This window comes from Nematolebias whitei, chromosome 18 (assembly GCF_014905685.2).
Source record: "Nematolebias whitei isolate Nwh7 chromosome 18, NemWhi1, whole genome shotgun sequence".
In the NCBI taxonomy this organism is placed as follows: domain Eukaryota; kingdom Metazoa; phylum Chordata; class Actinopteri; order Cyprinodontiformes; family Rivulidae; genus Nematolebias; species Nematolebias whitei.
Window position 1 is genome coordinate 33,413,845 of NC_056515.1, and position 19,506 is coordinate 33,433,350.

The 19,506-nt window shown below is 38.2% G+C and overlaps 2 protein-coding genes across 3 annotated transcripts; one reads left to right on the forward strand and one right to left on the reverse strand.

Moving 5' to 3' along the window:
* Positions 1-467: 467 nt before the first annotated feature.
* LOC119424334 (syntaxin-2) lies at positions 468-9,129 on the forward strand. Of its 2 annotated transcripts, none has more exons than XM_037691798.1 (9): positions 468-519; positions 681-731; positions 1,380-1,479; positions 2,741-2,815; positions 3,188-3,261; positions 5,361-5,469; positions 8,088-8,161; positions 8,281-8,418; positions 8,525-9,129. In XM_037691798.1, exons 2-9 carry the CDS (start codon positions 693-695, stop codon positions 8,726-8,728), a joined length of 813 nt encoding a protein of 270 aa, XP_037547726.1. In that variant the 5' UTR covers positions 468-519; positions 681-692; the 3' UTR covers positions 8,729-9,129. The 2 variants fall into 2 exon arrangements, with proteins under 2 accessions (XP_037547726.1, XP_037547727.1); XM_037691799.1 differs by having other exon boundaries at positions 2,741-2,749.
* Positions 9,130-11,199: 2,070 nt separating this feature from the next.
* pgam2 (phosphoglycerate mutase 2 (muscle)) lies at positions 11,200-15,415 on the reverse strand. The gene is made up of 3 exons (XM_037692312.1): positions 14,879-15,415; positions 14,615-14,795; positions 11,200-11,617 (listed from the first exon to the last, which is right to left on the reverse strand). The coding sequence occupies exons 1-3, from the start codon at positions 15,293-15,295 to the stop codon at positions 11,448-11,450; spliced, it is 768 nt and encodes a 255-aa protein (XP_037548240.1). The 5' UTR covers positions 15,296-15,415; the 3' UTR covers positions 11,200-11,447.
* Positions 15,416-19,506: the final 4,091 nt, after the last annotated feature.

The following is a 19,506-nucleotide window of genomic DNA, read 5'->3' on the forward strand; positions in this document are numbered from 1 at the left end:
TATATATATATATATATTTCAAGTCTTCTAACTGAAAGTAGCCTCTGTATATTCAGTAAATTACACAATGGGATCTAATTTATTTCATTAAATAGATAAAAAAGTAATATTCAAATCTAGATATTTAAAAAATATGTACATGTTAAACTATATTGTGCAAATGTTAAACATACGCAACTCCATAATCGCTTCAAACTCAACTTTTTGTCCCTCGTGAGTTCACGTACAGGCGATGGGGACTTTTCCCAGTCGTCTGATTGGTCAGTTTTCAAGTTGCGTAAATTATCTTGCTTTGTTGACCATTTATTTTTTACATTTTGTACTGATAACTTATTGCGAAGTTTATTGTAGCCTGTTCTAGGAGGCTGTAGTGACAGAAGCAGGTGGCTCAGCTCAGCCTTGTTTTTTTTTTTGTTTGTTTTAAACCAAACTAGCGTTTGACGGTAACGCGCATGCGTGACCTCGCCCTTTAAGAGGTGCGCTCGATGACGTCACTTCACCGGAGGACAAAGCAAACAGGTGAGGTCGTGCCTTAACAGCATTAATTGCGGAGTGTATTTCTTTGTTTTTCGATTCTAATCTTTTAAATTGAAACGGTCTTTATTTGCATCCAACGTAGAAAGAAGTGTTTATCTGGAATAGGTGCACTAAACAAAGTAATGCTTCTCTCCTACCTGCAGCAGCTGGATACTATGACACATTCATCAAACATGGAGGATTTTTTCAAAACGGTAAAATCTCGTGATGTTGTTCCCATTGTTGTCCTCAAAACCGGCAGCTTTGTTCATATGATGTATCACTTAAAGAGCACTCGTTAAAAATAAATGATCATGATGGAAATAGCATCTTCAGGTAGTTTAAATACAGTTAAAATAGCCTTTGTTCTTCCCATGTGGTTTATGATGTCATAAACATTGATTAAAAAAAAAAGACTAAATAAATAAAAGTAGGTATGTAATGCATAACACGAGGTACATTTTATGCCAAAGTTTTAAACAAAAATTATCTTAAGGAAAGGATGCAGTTATAGATGTTTGGTCAAAGCTCGGAATGATGTTAAGCAAATGTGTTGTGAATGACTCATCTACTACCACATCACATTTCAGCTCTGTATCTGTGAGTTATAGCTACTTTTTTTGTTGGAGAATGTCGATAGGTTGTTGTTGCCATCCAACATTTAATCAGTTGATCCAACAACAAAGTCCATGCTCAAGTTGATTGTATACCTGAATTATTGAGCATGGACTTTGATGGTTAATCAGTTGAACTATTGCCGTTTTACTGGAAACTGATATTTCTCACAACAAAGATGCCATGGATGTAATGTCAGACCAGATGTTCTGCAGGGTGTATTCATGTAAATACATTTGTTTGTGTAGGTGGGCGAGGTGAGAAGGCTCATTGAAAAAATCTCCTGTCAAACAGAGGAAGTGGAGAGGAGACAAGGCACCATCCTCTCTTCTTCAAACCAAGAAAAAGGTAATATCTGTTGGAACATACTTCAGGTACCGGTGCGATCTAGATCAATGTTTCCCAACCCTGGTCCCTGAGGAACACCATCCTGCATATTTGTAGTTGTGAACACACTTGAATTGAATGAAAAGTGATTAACAGGCTTCTGCCGAACGTAAGGCGGGTTGGAATAGAGGAACAACTCAAACATGAAGAATGGTGTTCCTCAGGGATCAGGGTTGGGTCTCACTGATCTAGATTGTGTAAAGACTGGATTTCTCCTTCGTTGTCCTGAAACCTTTTTAAATATTTGTCTGTTCTTTAGGGATGCATAAACCAAACAGAGCAACAGAAACAGAAAAATGCTCAACAGCCCTTGACAAATATACAATTGTTTATAAAGGGCTTGTGTTGTGTTGTATGGAGTTTGTCATGGTATTGGAGCAATTCTCTCGTTCTCTGATGTTGACTCAAAAGAACCACATTTTACGGCAGATGAAGATTTATATGTAGCATTTTACATGCAAGGTCATATTTCAGGACATGTTGCGTACATAAACATTTCTAAACTTACCGTATTTTTCGGCCTATATGTTATGCATGCCCTGCAACTTATAAGCTCAACGTATTTATGGATTTTTTTCCCATATTTATAAACTGATTTTTGGCTGAGATATGACGGTTTTCATTCATTCTGACTGAAAATATTTAACACTACCATTTTCAGCCGCTAGATGGCACTCGAGTAGTATGGCATGCCGTTGTGTCTATTAATGACACAATCGGCTTGCCTTAGCCTGCCACCTTCGTCCAGCTCGCCTGGAGCAAAATCATCTTAATTTTGCTGCGTCACCCCGATGAAATGCAGCTAATTTGACCATTGAAGTGCATTTATTAAGGAAAAGTTAGACTGAAACACACCTTTACTATAAGTTCAAGCAAACAAATAATTGTTTTTAATTGTTAGTCTTGATAAATTCTTGTTAAAGTCCTCCCGTGCATGCTCCTATTTGGCATCCAATCGATTTTTGGCACACCGGTCCACATTTCCGGGTTGTCAGCGGTGATGCGTAATAGATGTGGCATATATGGCATAACCTTTGAGCAAAAATAATCTGATAATTTAAGTTGGAAAAACAGTCACATTTGAAAATCTGGACTAAGCTTGAATCTCTCATTTAGTCATTAAGGCAACACAATTACCATAAACCTTTTGGTGCCACGTTTAACTTCCACTCTGTTAACTAAACTTGTCTTCTCCGAAGTAAACTTAATGTTTTGTTTTCAGAAAACAAAGGTAAGCTGGAGCTGCTGAACAACGAGACCAAAACAAACGCCAACCTGGTCAGAGCCATGTTAAAATGTAGGTGGAGCAAACTGGTTTTTTTTTTAATTGGTTTTAATAAATGGTAAATGTAGTCATATCTGCCCTTGTTTATGGTGGTTTTAGACAAAGAGGTGCAACAGTGAAGCACGTCAGACTTCCTCAAATATCAGTTGTGCAGCTAGGAGCTTGTAAAGCACGATTTGATTTGCAAATGCTTAAAAGGGGAAATACAGAATGTTGCTGCTGCTCATCAGCTGTTTAAAAATCTAAATAAATACAAGTCTCTGAACATTTTGCTCATTTTACTCAACTTTGCCTAGTGCAGATTACATAACAGTTTTACTATATGATATTTTTGAGTTATTTGGTACTTTGCATTTATATTCGATCTGCTTTGTGCATTTTCAGTAATGCAGATAAACTTGCCAGCAGATGACAACAGTACGTGTGTCTCAGTAATCCATCGTATTCAGAGGAATCAGGTCTGTAACTACTACTTTTAAACCCGTTTTAACACTTTAAGTTTTGAAGCAGTCTTCCTATCGTTTTCTATCCTCCACTATTCACCATAAAGTTAAGTGTGTTACAAAAATATACATTAAACAAACGCCCTTCCCTGTTCATCGTTTAAACAGTTAGTCACCTAAGGTGAAGGTCTAATTAGTGTTGACCACATCGACATTGTTTTTTTTTTCTTTGCAGAGAAGTAAATATTTTGAACGATGCATTTCATTGATGACAACAAAGATAATGCTACTAACACTAGGCCTGTCGCGATAAACAATTATTCAGTTAATTTCATGATAAATTAAAATTATCAACCTCATTTTCATTTATCGGCTTTATCGTTTCTTCGTGTCTTTCTCTTTCTGAAGACACTGGATGACAAAAAGCTCAACTCTGTTCTTCCCTGCCCCCTCCCTTACTCTTGTCTCTTTAAAATCTGTTTTAACCATCTAAAATTGCATTTTTGGTTCATTAAAATCAGCTAAGCTACGAGCTAAGCTAACAGGCTGACCTTGGGGGGGGGAAAAAAACCCTCTGTCTTGTCGAAGCTCCATAATTCATGGTTGGAACCTGTGCCTTCATGTAAAAAGTTTTTTTTTTTCTCTACAAAAAGAAGCTGAGAACTTGTTTACGGATTTAATAAAAAATAAAACATTATTAATAGCTTTGTGTGAAAAGTGCTATGCTAAAGAGCTCAAACCACACCGAGCAATTGACATTTTGAGAACTGAAGAGAGACAGCCCGTGTCATGTCAAGGGGCCTCCCTCTCATTTTTCTTAAAGAGACACGCTGCTCGCTCCCTCACTATCCATCCTTCAGTTCAGTGTTTTTCTGCCATCCAGTGATTGAAAAAAGGTACTACACACAAAACATGTCTTTTTAAATTTCACAATAATTACTAATTATTGTCAAATTTCCAACATTATCATTTATCGCAATAATTTCTGAGACAATTAATCGCCCAGCAAAATTTGTTATCGTGACAGGCCTAACTAACACTGATATATATTTTACCACTGCATTAGATTCATTGTTTAGGATCAAGTTGTACAAGGCACTTGTCAATGCCAGATTATCTAAACATTACCTTGCTAACTTGAGAGGCACAGCTAATGACAAATGGGTTGGAGGATTAAAGATATATATATATATATATATATATATTAAATTTTACAGATCAGTTACAATAAACTTTACCATGCTCTGTTCAGCAAAATAGGCTACACAGTATTTAGTTCCCTGCTTCGGCTGTGACGTGTCATTTGCAGCATGGCCATGACTTGAAAATAGTCTTCATGCACCCTCTGCTGGATAGGTTGTACAATTACTCCATATGCAAGTAAGGACACGGCTCGTTCCCAACATTTTATGGGTGAAAATTAGAAATGTTTATTGGCGCACAATGGCCAATTATCACAAATACCGATGGGTTCCCAAATGCCTATACTGGCCTAAAATATCAGCCCTACCAATATCTCGGTCGGACTTTAGTACAAGCTTCTGCAGAAATTGGTAAAAACAAAGTTTGCTAAATACATTTTTCGCTACAAGTCTGTGGCAAAGTTTTGTATGAAAGTGGTCCATGATGCACCAAAGGTTGGGGGTTGGTGCTCTAGTTTTTAAATTAGTTTATTTTTTTATGATTCAGGTGTTTCTCAATACCTCACTAAGTTTTCAAGGAGCAAGCTGTTAGCGTTATGCACGACTAAATAAAAGTACCGGATATGTTTTTTTTGTTTGTTTTGTTTTTTTTAACCATTGCATGCAACTTGTCTCAAGTTACCCTTAGTCACTGGTCTTTGCCTTTCAAATCATATCAACCATGGAGTACACTGTGGTTGAGGCTATAGCTAACAAATTGCTTTGTAGAAATCAGCAGGTACTAGTTTCTGCAGCAGAGCCACAGAGACAAGTTGTGCAGTTTGAATATTCAACCATCATGCAGTTCAGAAATACACTCACAATGCTGCTGCAAATCTGTCAAACTGTTCTGTCTCTTGATGTTTAAATGGCTGGGTTATTTTCCTTGGCTCAATAATTTGATTAGAAATTCTGCTGACTCTCTCCTACCAGCACTCACACCTGACCCGCTGGTTTGCTGAAGTCATGAGGGGTCACCATAAGGCTCAGGTCTCCTTTCGAGAAAAATGCAAAGCGAAAATTCAGAGACAGCTGGAGATCGGTGAGTTGCTGAAAACCCGTTTTAAACAAATCTTAAGCATATTTTCCCCGATTATAATTTCAGTGATCTGTGAATGAACAGTTATGTGTTAAAGCAACATAATAAACACCACAGTAATTGTATTCGAACAATAAATCTAAACACTTTTAATTCTCCAAACAGCTGAGATGATGCTTTTATGTTCAGATAACCAGCAAATCATAGAGGAAATGTTTTAATTTTACATCATTTCATTGACTAACACAACGTTCTTCAAAAAAGTCAGGCTGATAACTTGAATATTCTTGATGCCTTGCATGTCATCTCACGTGAGACGTCTTAAGTTGAGACTACCGAGAACAACCTGCTTCAAATTCAGTGGGAGCCTTGTTTCTGTCAGACGCTGACGCATACCCCCCATACATACCCCCCATACATACTGCCCATACATACCGCCCATACATACCGCCCATACATACCGCCCATACATACCGCCCATACATACCCCCATACATACCCCCATACATACCGCCCATACATACCGCCCATACATACCCCCATACATACCCCCATACATACTGCCCATACATACCGCCCATACATACCCCCATACATACCCCCCATCCTCTGAGCTCAGAGTTTATACATCAGGAGAGAGGGGGGGTATACAGACAGGAAAAAGAAAGTCTCTTGTCAAGGGTTCAGAAACCGTAATTTAAGAAGAATTGGATAACTTCACTCTGAAGAGCGTTGAAGTTCTAGGTCAGAGGAGATTGGTGTTAACTTTGCAGAGTTTATAGTCTTTTTTTTTTTTTTTTTAATGGTCTCTTGTTTAACTCGAGTTCAAATGTTAGTTATATTGTCTGGCTGTAGCTCTGCATTAGTTTTCATTTTGTCTGGTAATCCACAACTACACACATTTGCTGAAATAGAAATTTTTATAGTAAAATACCACTAGTTTATTTAAAACCAGAAATTACTTAAGTCTACTGCTTTGTGTGTTTTAAAGCCTAGTTGTTGATTTATCGTGTGAACTCTGAGGTTCTTTCTGTGTAACATGTTCACACGATTGTTGTGGGTTGAATCAGGCGGATTGTGCTGCAGTCTAGCTGAAGTCACTCCGGTATTACACGTATATTTGAACTGTATTTGAATAAAGCTTCTACTTTGTCCTGAATGGTCTTCTGTCTGTAAATGGCTGTGTCACATATCCTGTTTTTATTGTTGTGTGAATGTTTATGAAGTATTCACACTATTGTGGTCCTTTTATTTATTTATTTTTTCCCCCCGTATATCTTTCGGCATCTTTCTCGTTCCACATTTTTGTGCTATTTTAAAAAATCATAAATCAAAACATTCAGCTCGTTCAGGAGAAGGGTGCTATGACTTTTTGTATTGGTGCAACTTTAGCTTTTTGAAATATTTAGCCTTTTGACACTTTTTTTTTTCCTCTAAGAAATGAATTGAGCTCATTTTACATCCTTCAAATCTTTTGATCTGTTTACAACCTTGGATTGCTCCTTTCATATTTTGTTCTGGTTGAACTTCTTTCAGCTTCCTTGTGCAAATTTAAACTTGTTTTTCAGCTGCTTTCAACTAATTTCAGCTGTTTTGTGTTCCTTTCAGATTATTTCTGCTAACTACACTATTTTGGTGCTTCGTCTAATGTATTTCTGCTAATTTCAGCTTGCTGTGCTCCTTTCAGCTCATCTCTGTAAATTTCAGCATTTTCTGCTATTTCAGCTACTATTTAGCTGTTTTTATGCTAATTTTAGCTTTTTCAGCTAATTCCAGATTTTTTGCATTTATTCAAACTTTTTTCAGCCTAATTCAGCAAAAATGTGCTCTCTTCATTTCCATCTGGTAATGTAAGCTACTTTCTGCTGTTTTAGCTACTTTTCAGCTGTTTTTCACTCATTTCAGCATTTTCAGATTATTTCCACTTTTTTGTGCTCATTTTGGCGTTTTTCACCTTAATTGGGAAACTTTGCTCTTTCAGCTTTCTTATGCTGATTTCAGCTTGTTCTACATTTTCAGCTACCTTTTAAACATTTTAGCTAATTTCAGCTGTTTTCAGATAAATTCAAGTTTTTCATTTAATTTTCTGCTACTTTCAGCCTAATTAACTTATTTATGCCAAGTTCAGATTGTTTTGCTCCTTTAACCTTTTTCTGCTCTTTCAGCTACTATTTAGCTTTTCTATGCTAATTTTAGCTTTTTCAGCTATTTCCACATTTGTTTAGTTAATTTCAATTTTTTCCACTTCCTTCTGGAATTTTAAGCTTCTTTTTGCCTTTTCAGTTACTTTTCAGCAATTTTTTTTTTAGCTGATTTCCTAATTTATGTGCTCATTTCTGCTTATTTAAATCTAATTCAACTAACATGTTCTTTCTGCCTTCTTCTGCTACTTTAGGATAGTTCTTCATTTCAGCTAGAATTTTATATATATATGAGAGAGAGAGAGAGAGAGAGAGAGAGAACTTTTTTTTTTTAGATAATTTTAGCTGTTTTTCAGCAAGTTTTTCTGCAATAAGCATTCACACTGCATTTTCATAGGAAATGCAATTTTCTATTTGTCTTGTTTACAGATCATTAATCTCAGCTCATCTTCAATAGTTAAATTAATTTGTCTCTTTCAGTGGATAAAGTGACAACAGATGATGAACTGGAGGAGATGCTGCAAAGGGACAATCTGACCATCTTCATATCTGATGTTGGTAAACGTTCTGCTTTGCATCCAAAAATATAATCTATAATTAGTTGCATCAATCAGATTTGTATGGATTGTTTAGTAACAAATGATGATTAAAGTGTTTTTATTGCACTTTAAAGATTACCTCTGACACACGCGTCTCAAGTCAGGCTCTGACTGAGATTGAAAGTCGTCACCAGGACATCGTCAGCCTCGAATGCAGCATCAAAGAGCTGCATGAGATATTTGCTGACACGGCCACGCTGTTGGAAATTCAGGTAAAAAAATATATTTTCAGTATAAATTATCTTCATGAGTACAGATGTGATTGGAAAAACCGAACTCTCAACGTAATTTGTGATAATTCTGTTTTCTTTCCACCAGGGGGAGTTGATCAACAACATAGAAAAGAATGTCACAAGTGCTGCGGAGTATGTGGTCGAGTCCAAAGAAGAAACCCAAAAAGCAGTTTCTTACAAGAAAAACCCTTACAAGGTGGTGTCTCTTCCAAAGGTTTTCAAGCCCTTCAGGAAACAATCCAGTCCTAAAACTACAAAAAATGAAACTCCACCTCCGTTAAAGCCTTGACTGAGCTGCTGGACCTGGAAGAACACGGGCAGAACCAAACATTTCTGATTCATTTCAAAGCCTCTGCTGTTTGGGAAACATTTCTTACTAATTTATATTGTTTGTTACCTTTATGAACCTATTTTAGAAGGATGGAGATAAAGCTGTTGTTTTTACCTCGAACAGGAAATGTGAAATACAGCGTTACAATATGACCGACTGTGGCTGTTCAATGGGCATTTATACCAAATGATAAGGAAATACTGGAACATAAAACCATTTAGTCAAAGTTTATTTAGATTTTAGGGCTTCTACTTAGCATAGTTGGTCATTTTTTCAATACTTGGATTTAGATTTATACTTACATTTGTACTTAGATTTAGTTGAACATGTTTGATTTTAATAGTATGATCTCTGTTAACCAGCAGGTGGCACTGTTGCAATATGAGGCCACATATTCACACTTGTATGAATTTTGTTTTTCTGTGCGTCTTTCTTTTTAACAATCCTAATGTAATATTGCATGGTATTAAACTAAATATACATTTCTAACCATGTCAAAGAAACATTTTGTAAATGTCGCCATACATGATTCAGTGTTTTATCAAAAAACAGTTGTAAGCAAAAAAAACACAAACGTACTTTTTAAGTAAGCACTTTTATTCTCTTGTAAGTTTGCATTTTTCATAGAACTGTTTTAATGCAGGTGTAAACTATGAATAGTGGAGCATAAAGCCATTTGGACTTATTTTAATGCTTAATTGAGTGTAAGGGCTAGCTAACAGCAATTAAATTTGCTTTTAGCATCTGTATGTGGTGCATTGTCTTGCAGAAAGTCCTCTGAAACTGGCTGAAATACATGTTGACTTGTTTATTGATACTAACGAGTATCCCAGAGATTCTGATCTTTTGTTGGTGTGTTTTTAATTTCCCCCAAGCCAGTTGAATCAGCAGGACGTCTTCGATATTGAATATAAACATTGCTTTTAACAGTTTAAAAATCAAATAAAAAAAACAAATGCCTTAAAAAAAATACGAGGTCTAAGTTGAACAAGAAAATCTGTTGCAGGGAAGCAATGTCCCTGTATGATGACTTGTATTCCAGGAGTTCAACTATTTATTAACTGTTATTTAACCCGGTAAATCCCACTGAGATCACAGATCTCTTTACAAGGGAGACCTGGGCTTGAACGCAGCCTAACATGCATGTTTTTGTACTATGGGAGGAAACTAGAGTACCCGGAGAAAACCCACGCAGAAAGACCCCATGTCCAACCAGGGATTGAACCCAGGACCTTCTTGCTGTGAGGCAATGATGCTAACCACTGACCCATTGTGCTATACCACCTCTGCCATTTGCAGCAGTGAAACGGCTTTTTTATGTTTACATGAATAAAGATTGATACAAATGTTTTATCGTTTTATCGCCTATTTAAGGGTCACTGCAGTGAGTGAACTCGCATGAGGATTTTGCAATCGTTTTTACCCAGGATGCCATTCTTGACGACCACTGAGCTGTGGTAGCAGATTAGTGGGGAGGGGTTCTTGCTCAAGGGCCCAGAGTGGTGCAAATGAGGGTGGAGGCAGATGATATGAATCACCTTTCCTTTCCCACTGAATGTTTTCTTGTAATGGATTTGAACCAGCGACCTCTTGATCACAGGCCCACCTTCTTGGAGCACTCGGCTTTTAATTCTCAACTACTTCCATGCTCGCCAGTAATTCTCGTTTCACATAGAAGCATCGTCCAACATCTGCGGAACATTTCTACACTTGAATGCATATCACCCTCCACCTTTTCACAAGTTTACCAAAGAACATTTTGTGATAAACTATGGAGCTGATGCCATTTTATCAAACCTTCTAAATAATGTTCTGCACAGTGTCGATATGTCACGAGATCTGTTGGTATGTGATGAGGACTCCCAGCTACTACCACACCAGATTTCAGCTTAGCTTTATATATATTTTACACGGACGTGGGTTGTGTGGACTAAAGTTGATTAGCTGTGTCAGCAATGTTGAATTAAAAGGTAATCAGTTATTGGTTTACATCCAATATGTGGATCATCTGCACTCGTTTTTATTCTCCATTGTCACTTGTCTAAGTTTATACAAGCACAGATCAGGTGTTACTTTTTGTATGATATCTAGTTTATGTTTGCGTATTTCTTATTGTGGTCTGATTACAGTGACGAGCCAGCAGACTGTTTCCTGCATCAGGGGAGTGCTGCCAGGATGAACCCACTGACTTCTCCTCCAGACTGCATCTCTCTCCCTCTCTCTCTCCATCGCCTCCTCCTCTCTGCTCCACCAGGATTAGATTTCACAGCACCTTTGCACTTCGCTGAAACCACTGATTTCTAAATGAGTGCTGAAGAAGAGTGGGTGCATGAAATAAAGATGACGGTGTGTTTTTGGAACGAAAGAAAAACCAGAGTAAGGGATGTGAGTGGACACGGAGAAAAATGAACCAGGCACAGGCCCACACGTAAAAACATGACTTCTTTATTGGTTGTGAGCGGCGAGCTCTACAAAGTAGGGCTCGACCACAATTTAAAAGGTCTGAGTGATGTGCGACTGCGTAAAATGCGGGGCCTGGCTCTTCTCCCAAAAAACCATTAACCATTTCCCCATTTGGAATGAAATATGAGGATGGGCACTTAGAGGTAAAGCGAGAAGAATAAAGGGGTACAAGTCTCTATCTGCCCGTTCATGGAGCACTCCAAGGCAGGTTGGTTTACTTCTTGACTTTGCCCTGGGCAGCCACGGCCTCCATGGCCTTCTTTACAGTTTCTTCATCGCCGAGGAAAGACATGGGCTTGACCGGTTTCAGGTCTGCATCCAGCTCGTACACGATTGGGATTCCTGTGGGGAGGTTCAGCTCCATGATGGCTGCGTCAGACATGCCTGGACGAGACAAAGGAGGACCAGTGAATCAAACTGGTGTAATTACGTTACTGTTAGAGCCCTACATTTACACAAGAAGCAACGACAAAACATACCACCCAAAGTAAAAATGATTTCAGTCTACTTTCATTCTGTTAAATATCCTTCAATATAATCACTATTTTTGCCATTAAGTTCCTAAAATTGTTTATCTTTAAACTCATTTGATGATTTGTTTACATGTAAATACAGGTGCTGGTCATAAAATTAGAATATCATGAAAAAGTTGATTTATTTCAGTAATTCCATTCAAAAAGTGAAACTTTTTATATTATATTCATTCATTACACACAGACTGATATATTTCAAATGTTCATTTCTTTTAATATTGATGATTATAACTGACAACTAATGAAAAACTCAAATTCAGTATCTCAGAAAATTAGATTATTATTTAAGACCAATTAAAAAAAAAAGGGGTTTTAGAAATGTTGGCCAATCGAAAGTATGAATATGAAATGTATGAGCATGTACAGCACTCAGTACTTAGTTGGGGCTCCTTTTTCCTGGATTACTGCAGCAATGCAGCGTGGCATGGAGTCGATCAGTCTGTGGCACTGCTCAGGTGTTATGAGAGCCCAGGTTGCTCTGATAGTGACCTTCAGCTCTTCTGAATTGTTGGGTCTGGTTTATCACATCTTCCTCTTCACAATACCCCATAGATTTTCTATGGGGTTAAGTTCAGGAGAGTTTACTGGCCAATTAAGAACAGGAATACCATGGTCCTTAAACCAGGTACTGGTAACTTTGTCACTGTGTGCAGGTGCCAAGTCCTGTTGGAAAACGAAATCTGCATCTCCATAAAGTTGGTCAGCAGCAGGAAGCAAGAAGTTCTCTAAAACTTCCTGCTAGATGTCTGCATTGACTTTGGACCTCAGAAAACACAGTGGGCCAACTCCTCTCTTCCTCCAGACTCTGGGACCTTGATTTCCAAAGGAAATGCAAAATTTACTTGAATCAGAGAACATAACTTTGGACCACTCAGCAGCAGCCCCAGGCAAGACGCTTCTGACGCTGTCTCTTGTTCAAGAGTGGCTTGACACAAGGAATGCGACAGCTGAAACCCTTGTCTTGCATATTTCTGTGCGTGGTGGTTCTTGGAGCACTGACTCCAGATGCAGTCCACCCTTTTTGAATTTCTCCCACATTTTGGAATGGGTTTTGTTTCGCCATTCTTGCCAGGGTGCAGTTATCCCTATTGCTTGTACGCTTTTTCTCTACCACATCATTTCCATCCCTTTGCCTCGCCATTAATGTGCTTGGACACAGAGCTTTGTGCGCAGCCAGCCTCTTTAGCAATGGCCGTTTGTGTCTTGCCCTCCTTGTGCAAGGTGCCAATGGTCGTATTTTGGACAACTGTCATTTCAGCAGTCTTCCCCATGATTGTGTAGCCTACAGAACCAGACTGAGAGACCATTTGCAGATGCTTTGAGTTAATTAGCTGATTAGTGTGGCACCTCGTGTCTTCAGTATTGAACCTTTTCACAATATTCTAATTTTCTGAAATACTGAATTTGGGGTTTTCATTAGATGTCAATTATAATCATCAACATTAAAAAAATAAACATTTGAAATATATCAGTCTGTGTGTAATGAATGAATATATTATTCAAGTTTCACTTTTTGAATGGAATTACTGAAATAAACTTTTTTATGATGTTCTAATTTTATGACCAGCACCAGTATCCCCACTGATGTGATTTTAGAGCTTTGCCTTCCACAAGCAAGAACCAAGCGAAGGCCAACTACCAAGCATGTATCAGGATACCAATTTTATTGTTTGTGTTTATTTGTTACGCTGCTAGCCTGAGAAAGGCCAACACTAAAGTGCATTGCTGTCATCATGAAATAGTTCAAATCTGAAAAAAAAATGCATATTGTTTATATTGGTTCATGCAACCACCATTCTTTAAACCTTTATATTGTTGACTATTTTGCAATGCAACATTATTTACATTGAAATATGTGGTTATTCTAAAGTGGCAGCAGCTAGCTGTAAATTTTTCAACACACAAATATTTCTATTAAAACAACTATACTGTGAATTTAATGATGGCTAAATTAGCATTTGCATAAACTATTTTAAAATCTTTGATGCTGGGCTTGTTTTTAGGATGCAGTAATCTGCTCTGGGCTTTATCATGCTCAGAATATATCTATGCTTGTCAGCCTGATCAGAAATTAACTATAGCTTAATCTGAAGTAATCCAAAGAGCTATCCACCACAGGTAAGATAGTAACAGTTCACAACTGTTCCTTCAATGCGCTTGTTTCTCTTTTACCCTGACACCCCTCCCACTTTCTCTGCCTGACCTTTAAAACCACTCAGTGAATGTAAATCCCATATTCCTGTCTGACCAGTCCGTGAATAAGTACGACCTTTCTACATAAAGGTCGCGACTGTAACAGGAACCACGCTCACAACCCTTTGCCCTGAGCTCTGCTGCACGAGTCTTTGCAGACTATTTATATGGAGTGGAATGTCACAAGTGTTTGACTGATCATTCACATTCTTCCATGTATGCAAATACAGCCAAGGTTGCTTTAAAACAAATATTTCTAGACTTCTTGCCCTATAGAACTAATCAGACCATTTCTGAAGCAATGTTCCGTCATGCAGAAGACGTTGTCCAGGCTGGACTAATGGTTGACCAAATGGGAGCACATTTTTATATTAATCGGAACATTTTTTTTCTAACACAATGACATATCGGGGTGGTTAATATATTGCATAACATGGGGGTTATTCAGTTGAGAAAACAGTGACAAACTAATATGCTCTCATTTGACTAGTCATTGGTCCAAATTAGATAATTTCTGCCCTTTTTGAATACTCCATGCGTTATAAAGTACTCATTAATGACAGAACACGACTTCAATCCTGACCAGGCTATCATTAACCTTTTTTTAAAACAGACTTTTTTTAAGTTTTGTCGGTCTGCTGGTTGTAACGCTTACCCTCCAAGTGTTTAACGATTCCACGGAGGCTGTTGCCGTGAGCTGCGATGATAACGTTCTTCCCTGCTTTGATTTCAGGAGCGATGACGTCGTTCCAGAAAGGCAGCGCACGCGCGATGGTGTCCTTCAGGGACTCACAGGTAGGAAGCTCACCGGGCTTCAGGCCCTTGTAACGTCGAGACTGGTGGTAGAATACAACGTTTCAGTTACGCTCTTGCTACGACTGAACCAACAGCTTGTTCTACTGAGCGTTGTTCATCTTACCTCACTGATGATTTTGTTGTAAGGGTGGTCCTGATCCATAGGCGGAGGTGGGATATCGAAGGAACGGCGCCAGATCTTCACCTGCTCCTCGCCGTGCTTTTCGGCCGTCTCTGCCTTGTTGAGGCCGGTAAGGCCTCCGTAGTGACGTTCGTTCAGGCGCCAGGTACGGATCACAGGCAGCCACATCTGGTCCGTGCCCTCCATGATGGTCCACAGGGTCTTGATGGCCCGTTTGAGCACAGAGGTGTAGCACACGTCAAACTTAATGCCCGCCTCTTTGATGGCCTGCGCTCCACGCTTGGCCTCCTCCAAGCCCTTCTCACTGAGGTCAGCGTCAAACCAGCCACAGAAGCGGTTCTCTTGGTTCCAGGAGCTCTCTCCGTGTCGGACGATAACCAAGCGATGAACGCCAGCCATTTCCCCAAAGCTTCTCCCAAAGTTGCGTTTAAACCAGACACAGAGCTCCCAGCCCTTCTAAGCTGCTCTCACACACTGGCTGACCAACAGTGAGCCTCGCGCAGCCTAAAAACACTTTTTATAGCAGCTGTAAGAGCAGACAGGCCTGTTTATTTTCCACCTGTGAGAGGCTTCCAATGTCTGATGGACACACAAGACAGTCCAATAGAACCAGGCCTTGGCTGGGCTCGTGGGGCAGACTGGGAAGGCCAGAGGTCATGGACAAACCAAAATAGCAACATGACTTTTAAACTGAGCTCTTTGTAACAAAAGTGTAAAGAGCAGAGTTGGCTGCAAAGAGAAGGTTCATGCTAAAGGTGGATATCCTCAAAACTTGCTCCACAACAAATATTTGACATGAATATACATATATTTTAAATCAAGCTGTTTATCATCATGCAGCTGCTTAGTACTATGTGTCTGCATGAAAGCAGAGGAATCTGGTGTCGGTATGTTGTCTAACAGGTGCAATAACAGCCAAATGAACAATGAAGGCGTGCACCCTTTCAGTGTAAATACCAGTCTGAGCATGAAAACAAGACACAACTGAAAACATGAGTTGCTGCTACTTTTAGTTGTTCTTTACACTTCTAAAATAAACAGCACAGGTCAATCTTTATAGGACAAAAGTATGTTCTGAATAAAACGAATACCCAGATCTTGGGGTGCTTCCAAACATGAAACCATTCCGTAAGATGTTATTACAGACTATAACCACTAGAGGTCAGTCTTGTACTACATATACATGATTTTGACACTAGTCTTTGTTATTCATTGCTTCATAAAGACTTAAAAATCTGTTTTATTTGAAAAATACCAAAATATTAAACTGATGCAATCTGAACATGGCAACAAAACTACTTTTTTTCTTATTGGAAGGTTAATAATTAAATAGTTATTCTCACCTTATCAGATAAATGCTAATGAATACAGCAAAACATCTGCCATAAAGCTATAAGAATAGGTACATTTTCATTAACTATGTTCATGAAATTAATCTCTAAAAATCAAAGAGGGCAGTAAAACCTGCAGTCCAAAAATGAAGGATGAAAAATGAGCCTCTGAGTCTCATGTCCTCTATGCTGCAATTATGATTACAAAAACTGATCCAAGATCAGTCCAAGAATAGAACATTAATGGGAGTTTAGGAGTTATGCCAACTTCCATCATGACCTTGGCTTTGGTTTGAACTGAGGTGTGATCAGAAATAGGCAGGAATGATGCTGAAAACAAAATAAAACCACCTTTTTTGTACTTTTTTTTTTTTTTATACAGTTAAATGAGGATAAAATATTTTCCAACAAAACTGGTGACAAAGCAGCTGCTCGCCGTTTGCCTTCCTCTCAGGTTTAATGAACATCTCAAATGATTCAAAATGTATTTATTTAAATTGACCATATCAAGAGAACCATATTTTTATTTTATATTGGAATAATTTTTTTTGCAGTTCTAAACAGAGCAACAATACAAGTCTGGATGTCAGAGTTCTTCATCCTGATGAAACATTTTAAATAATTCATTTCAAATTCATATTTCTAGGTTTTGTTGTGCTCATGCATTCACTGCAGCAGTCTGTGTATATGCATTTATCTTTATTAGAGGTTATCAGATAATTTGAGGAAAATGTCATTCATAGATGACTAACATTCGTAGAGTGTTCTTTTTTTTTCTCACAATCACAAATTTTCATCCACATAAAGACATAAAAACTCAAAAACAGACCCAGTTAGAGGGACTTCTGGTTTCCACCAGATATTTTAAAATCATGCTGGAAGATTATAAAAAAAATTGCAAGTATAATTTTGCCTCATTCAGTTTTTAAGACCTTCCAAACTTTTGTGATCATGACTTTTGTTATATTTAGTTTTCACTTTAAACTCATCTTTTTAATATAGATTATGTACAACAATTTCCAGAATATAAGCTGCTACTTTTTTCTTGGGTTTTGTACCCCACAGCTTATATTATGCTGTGGCTAATTTATGGATTTTTTTTTTTTTTTTGGACGAGCTAACGAGCTTCTTGTCACCAAAACATTTAGCTTTGTCACTCCTGAGTGCTCACATAGCTGCTCAATACACATCTGCCGTGTGTGTGTGTGTGTGTGTGTGGGGGGGGTCCTCATAACTCAATGGGAATATATGTATTAATAAAAGGTTCCAAAAAATCTGGCCAATGAAACTTCAAAATTACCGTAAATCAAACGCACTCTCACTAAGTTCTTCAGATCAGTTATTTTGCACTTCATGCTCATAATGGAAAACACAAATACATGATGCAGCTTTCAAGTTAAAGGCCATCGATCTGGCTGTTGAAGAAGGAAATGGAGCTAAACTAGGCATTTCCTGGTAGGCTACTGTATTTATTTATTTTAACCAGCCATGTTACAGGCACTGTTCATAAAACAAACATTTACTGTACGTATTTTTTTTTTCATGTTTAATTGAAACTTTTTTTATTTCTGTGTAAATATTTCATGTTATAACGTGGATACATGCAGCTTATTTGCAAGTGTAGCCAATACATGCACACAATTGTATTTTATTTATTTAGTGGGCGCGGCTTATATTCGGGTGCGCTCAATAGTCCAGAAATTACAGTAATTAATGTGTTGATGTTGGGTTTTTATCTCTCGTCCCTGCAAATAAAACAAGGACCCACCCTGACATTACCACTGTAGGTGATTTAATTTGTTCTGAAAGACATTTTAATGATCGGCTCTCGCTGTTTCGTCGCCCCCAGGTCTTGTAAGCATCTCGTCTGCCACAAATCGCCCCGGTGCAGATTGTCAGCCTGCTGTTAGAGCGGGAAAAAATGTCCACGGGGAGTTTCTGTGATCTGCTCCTGATGACTCAGCGTGCAGCAGAGTCCATACAGCTCCCTCTGAGGTTTCCCACCTCCTGCTGCACTTTAACATGCAGCAAACACGACGTTGCTGCACATAGAGAAACTAACGTGCTTTAAACTGACTGCACGCGACTGGAAAACAGCTAAATGCATTCTGAGCAGATGTTGCAGAACCACTGCACACATGCACAGATTCACGAGTCAGGCAAGAAGAGAAAGTGCTGATCAGCAGCTATAGGTGTAACTGAACCCCAGGGATATCTGTGCTGCAGATGAGAGATCGTTCATCTCTTCTATGAAACTCAACACAGCAGCAAGATGAAAAACAAGAGTATAAAAAAAAACAGGTACTGATTAAAATAGGACTAAAATGTACCTTCTTAAAGCATCAATATACTTTGTAAACTGTTCATCACAAACCATCAAAAAAATAAATTTTTTTGCCCACGTCTGTGAAAATATGTGCTTTTGTCTTTCTGTTAGCAAAATATATCATGACCCATGACAGAAATATTAATGAAGGTACCAGAAAATAATCAATGGATGGATATCTACAACTGATTACCTCTGGGCGTTATCTCAGTTCATGATGGCTGCCACAGTCAGCTTATATTAAAAAACTTAATATATCAAAAATGGCTATAATTCAGTCATGTTTAAAGACATTGACACAAGTTTAGACGTGGTAGTAGTGGAGACTGATCCCCCTCAACATATATTTTGAATGCTAACACAATTGCACAAGATCATTTTGTAAAAGTTTGTCATAAACCATGTGACGTCATCTGTCTGTTAGCAAAATAATGTGTGAACCATAAAATGGATTTTAATGAAATTCCCAGGTGATAATCAGGGGAAGTACTTTTGCAAAAGTTTTTTGCTTTTGGAGCAAGCCAGATTTAAGATGGCCGCTACAGCCAACTGATTTTAGAAAACACAAATGTAGCTTCAGATCAGTCAATTTTACAGATATGCTCTGGAATGTGGATGGATGTTGTGGTCATCCTCAACATGTAGTCGTAATGCTCACACATGTCACGATAACAGTTTCACCATTTTGGCTTGACCAAAATCACCAAAGTATGTTTGCATCTCAGCTTATCCGCAATGTCAGAACACAAGACAAACTCATAAACAATATTAATTTAAAAAAAAAAGAAGCAGCAGGATTAAACCATTTTTGCAGCACACAGTTCAAGATGTAAAAAAAAGCCCAGTTGAATTAGCTGCTTTAGACAGAAACCCTTGCAGTGTTTCCCTGTTTTAATGCAGCTCCATCACATTATCCTGCACTGCTGTTGGGCAGAGTTTTAAAGTCATGGTTG

Bases quoted from the DNA above. Each gene is read 5' to 3' on its own strand.
- LOC119424334 (XM_037691798.1), top strand. From the start codon at position 693: ATGACACATTCATCAAACATGGAGGATTTTTTCAAAACG. The intron at 1,480-2,740 runs GTAATATCTGTT...TTTTGTTTTCAG, and splicing joins TTCTTCAAACCAAGAAAAAG to AAAACAAAGGTAAGCTGGAG. The intron at 8,162-8,280 runs GTTGGTAAACGT...TGCACTTTAAAG, and splicing joins TGACCATCTTCATATCTGAT to ATTACCTCTGACACACGCGT.
- pgam2 (XM_037692312.1), bottom strand. From the start codon at position 15,295: ATGGCTGGCGTTCATCGCTTGGTTATCGTCCGACACGGAGAGAGCTCC. The intron at 14,796-14,878 runs GTAAGATGAACA...TTCTACCACCAG, and splicing joins ACAACAAAATCATCAGTGAG to TCTCGACGTTACAAGGGCCT. The intron at 11,618-14,614 runs GTAAGCGTTACA...TGTCTCGTCCAG, and splicing joins AATCGTTAAACACTTGGAGG to GCATGTCTGACGCAGCCATC.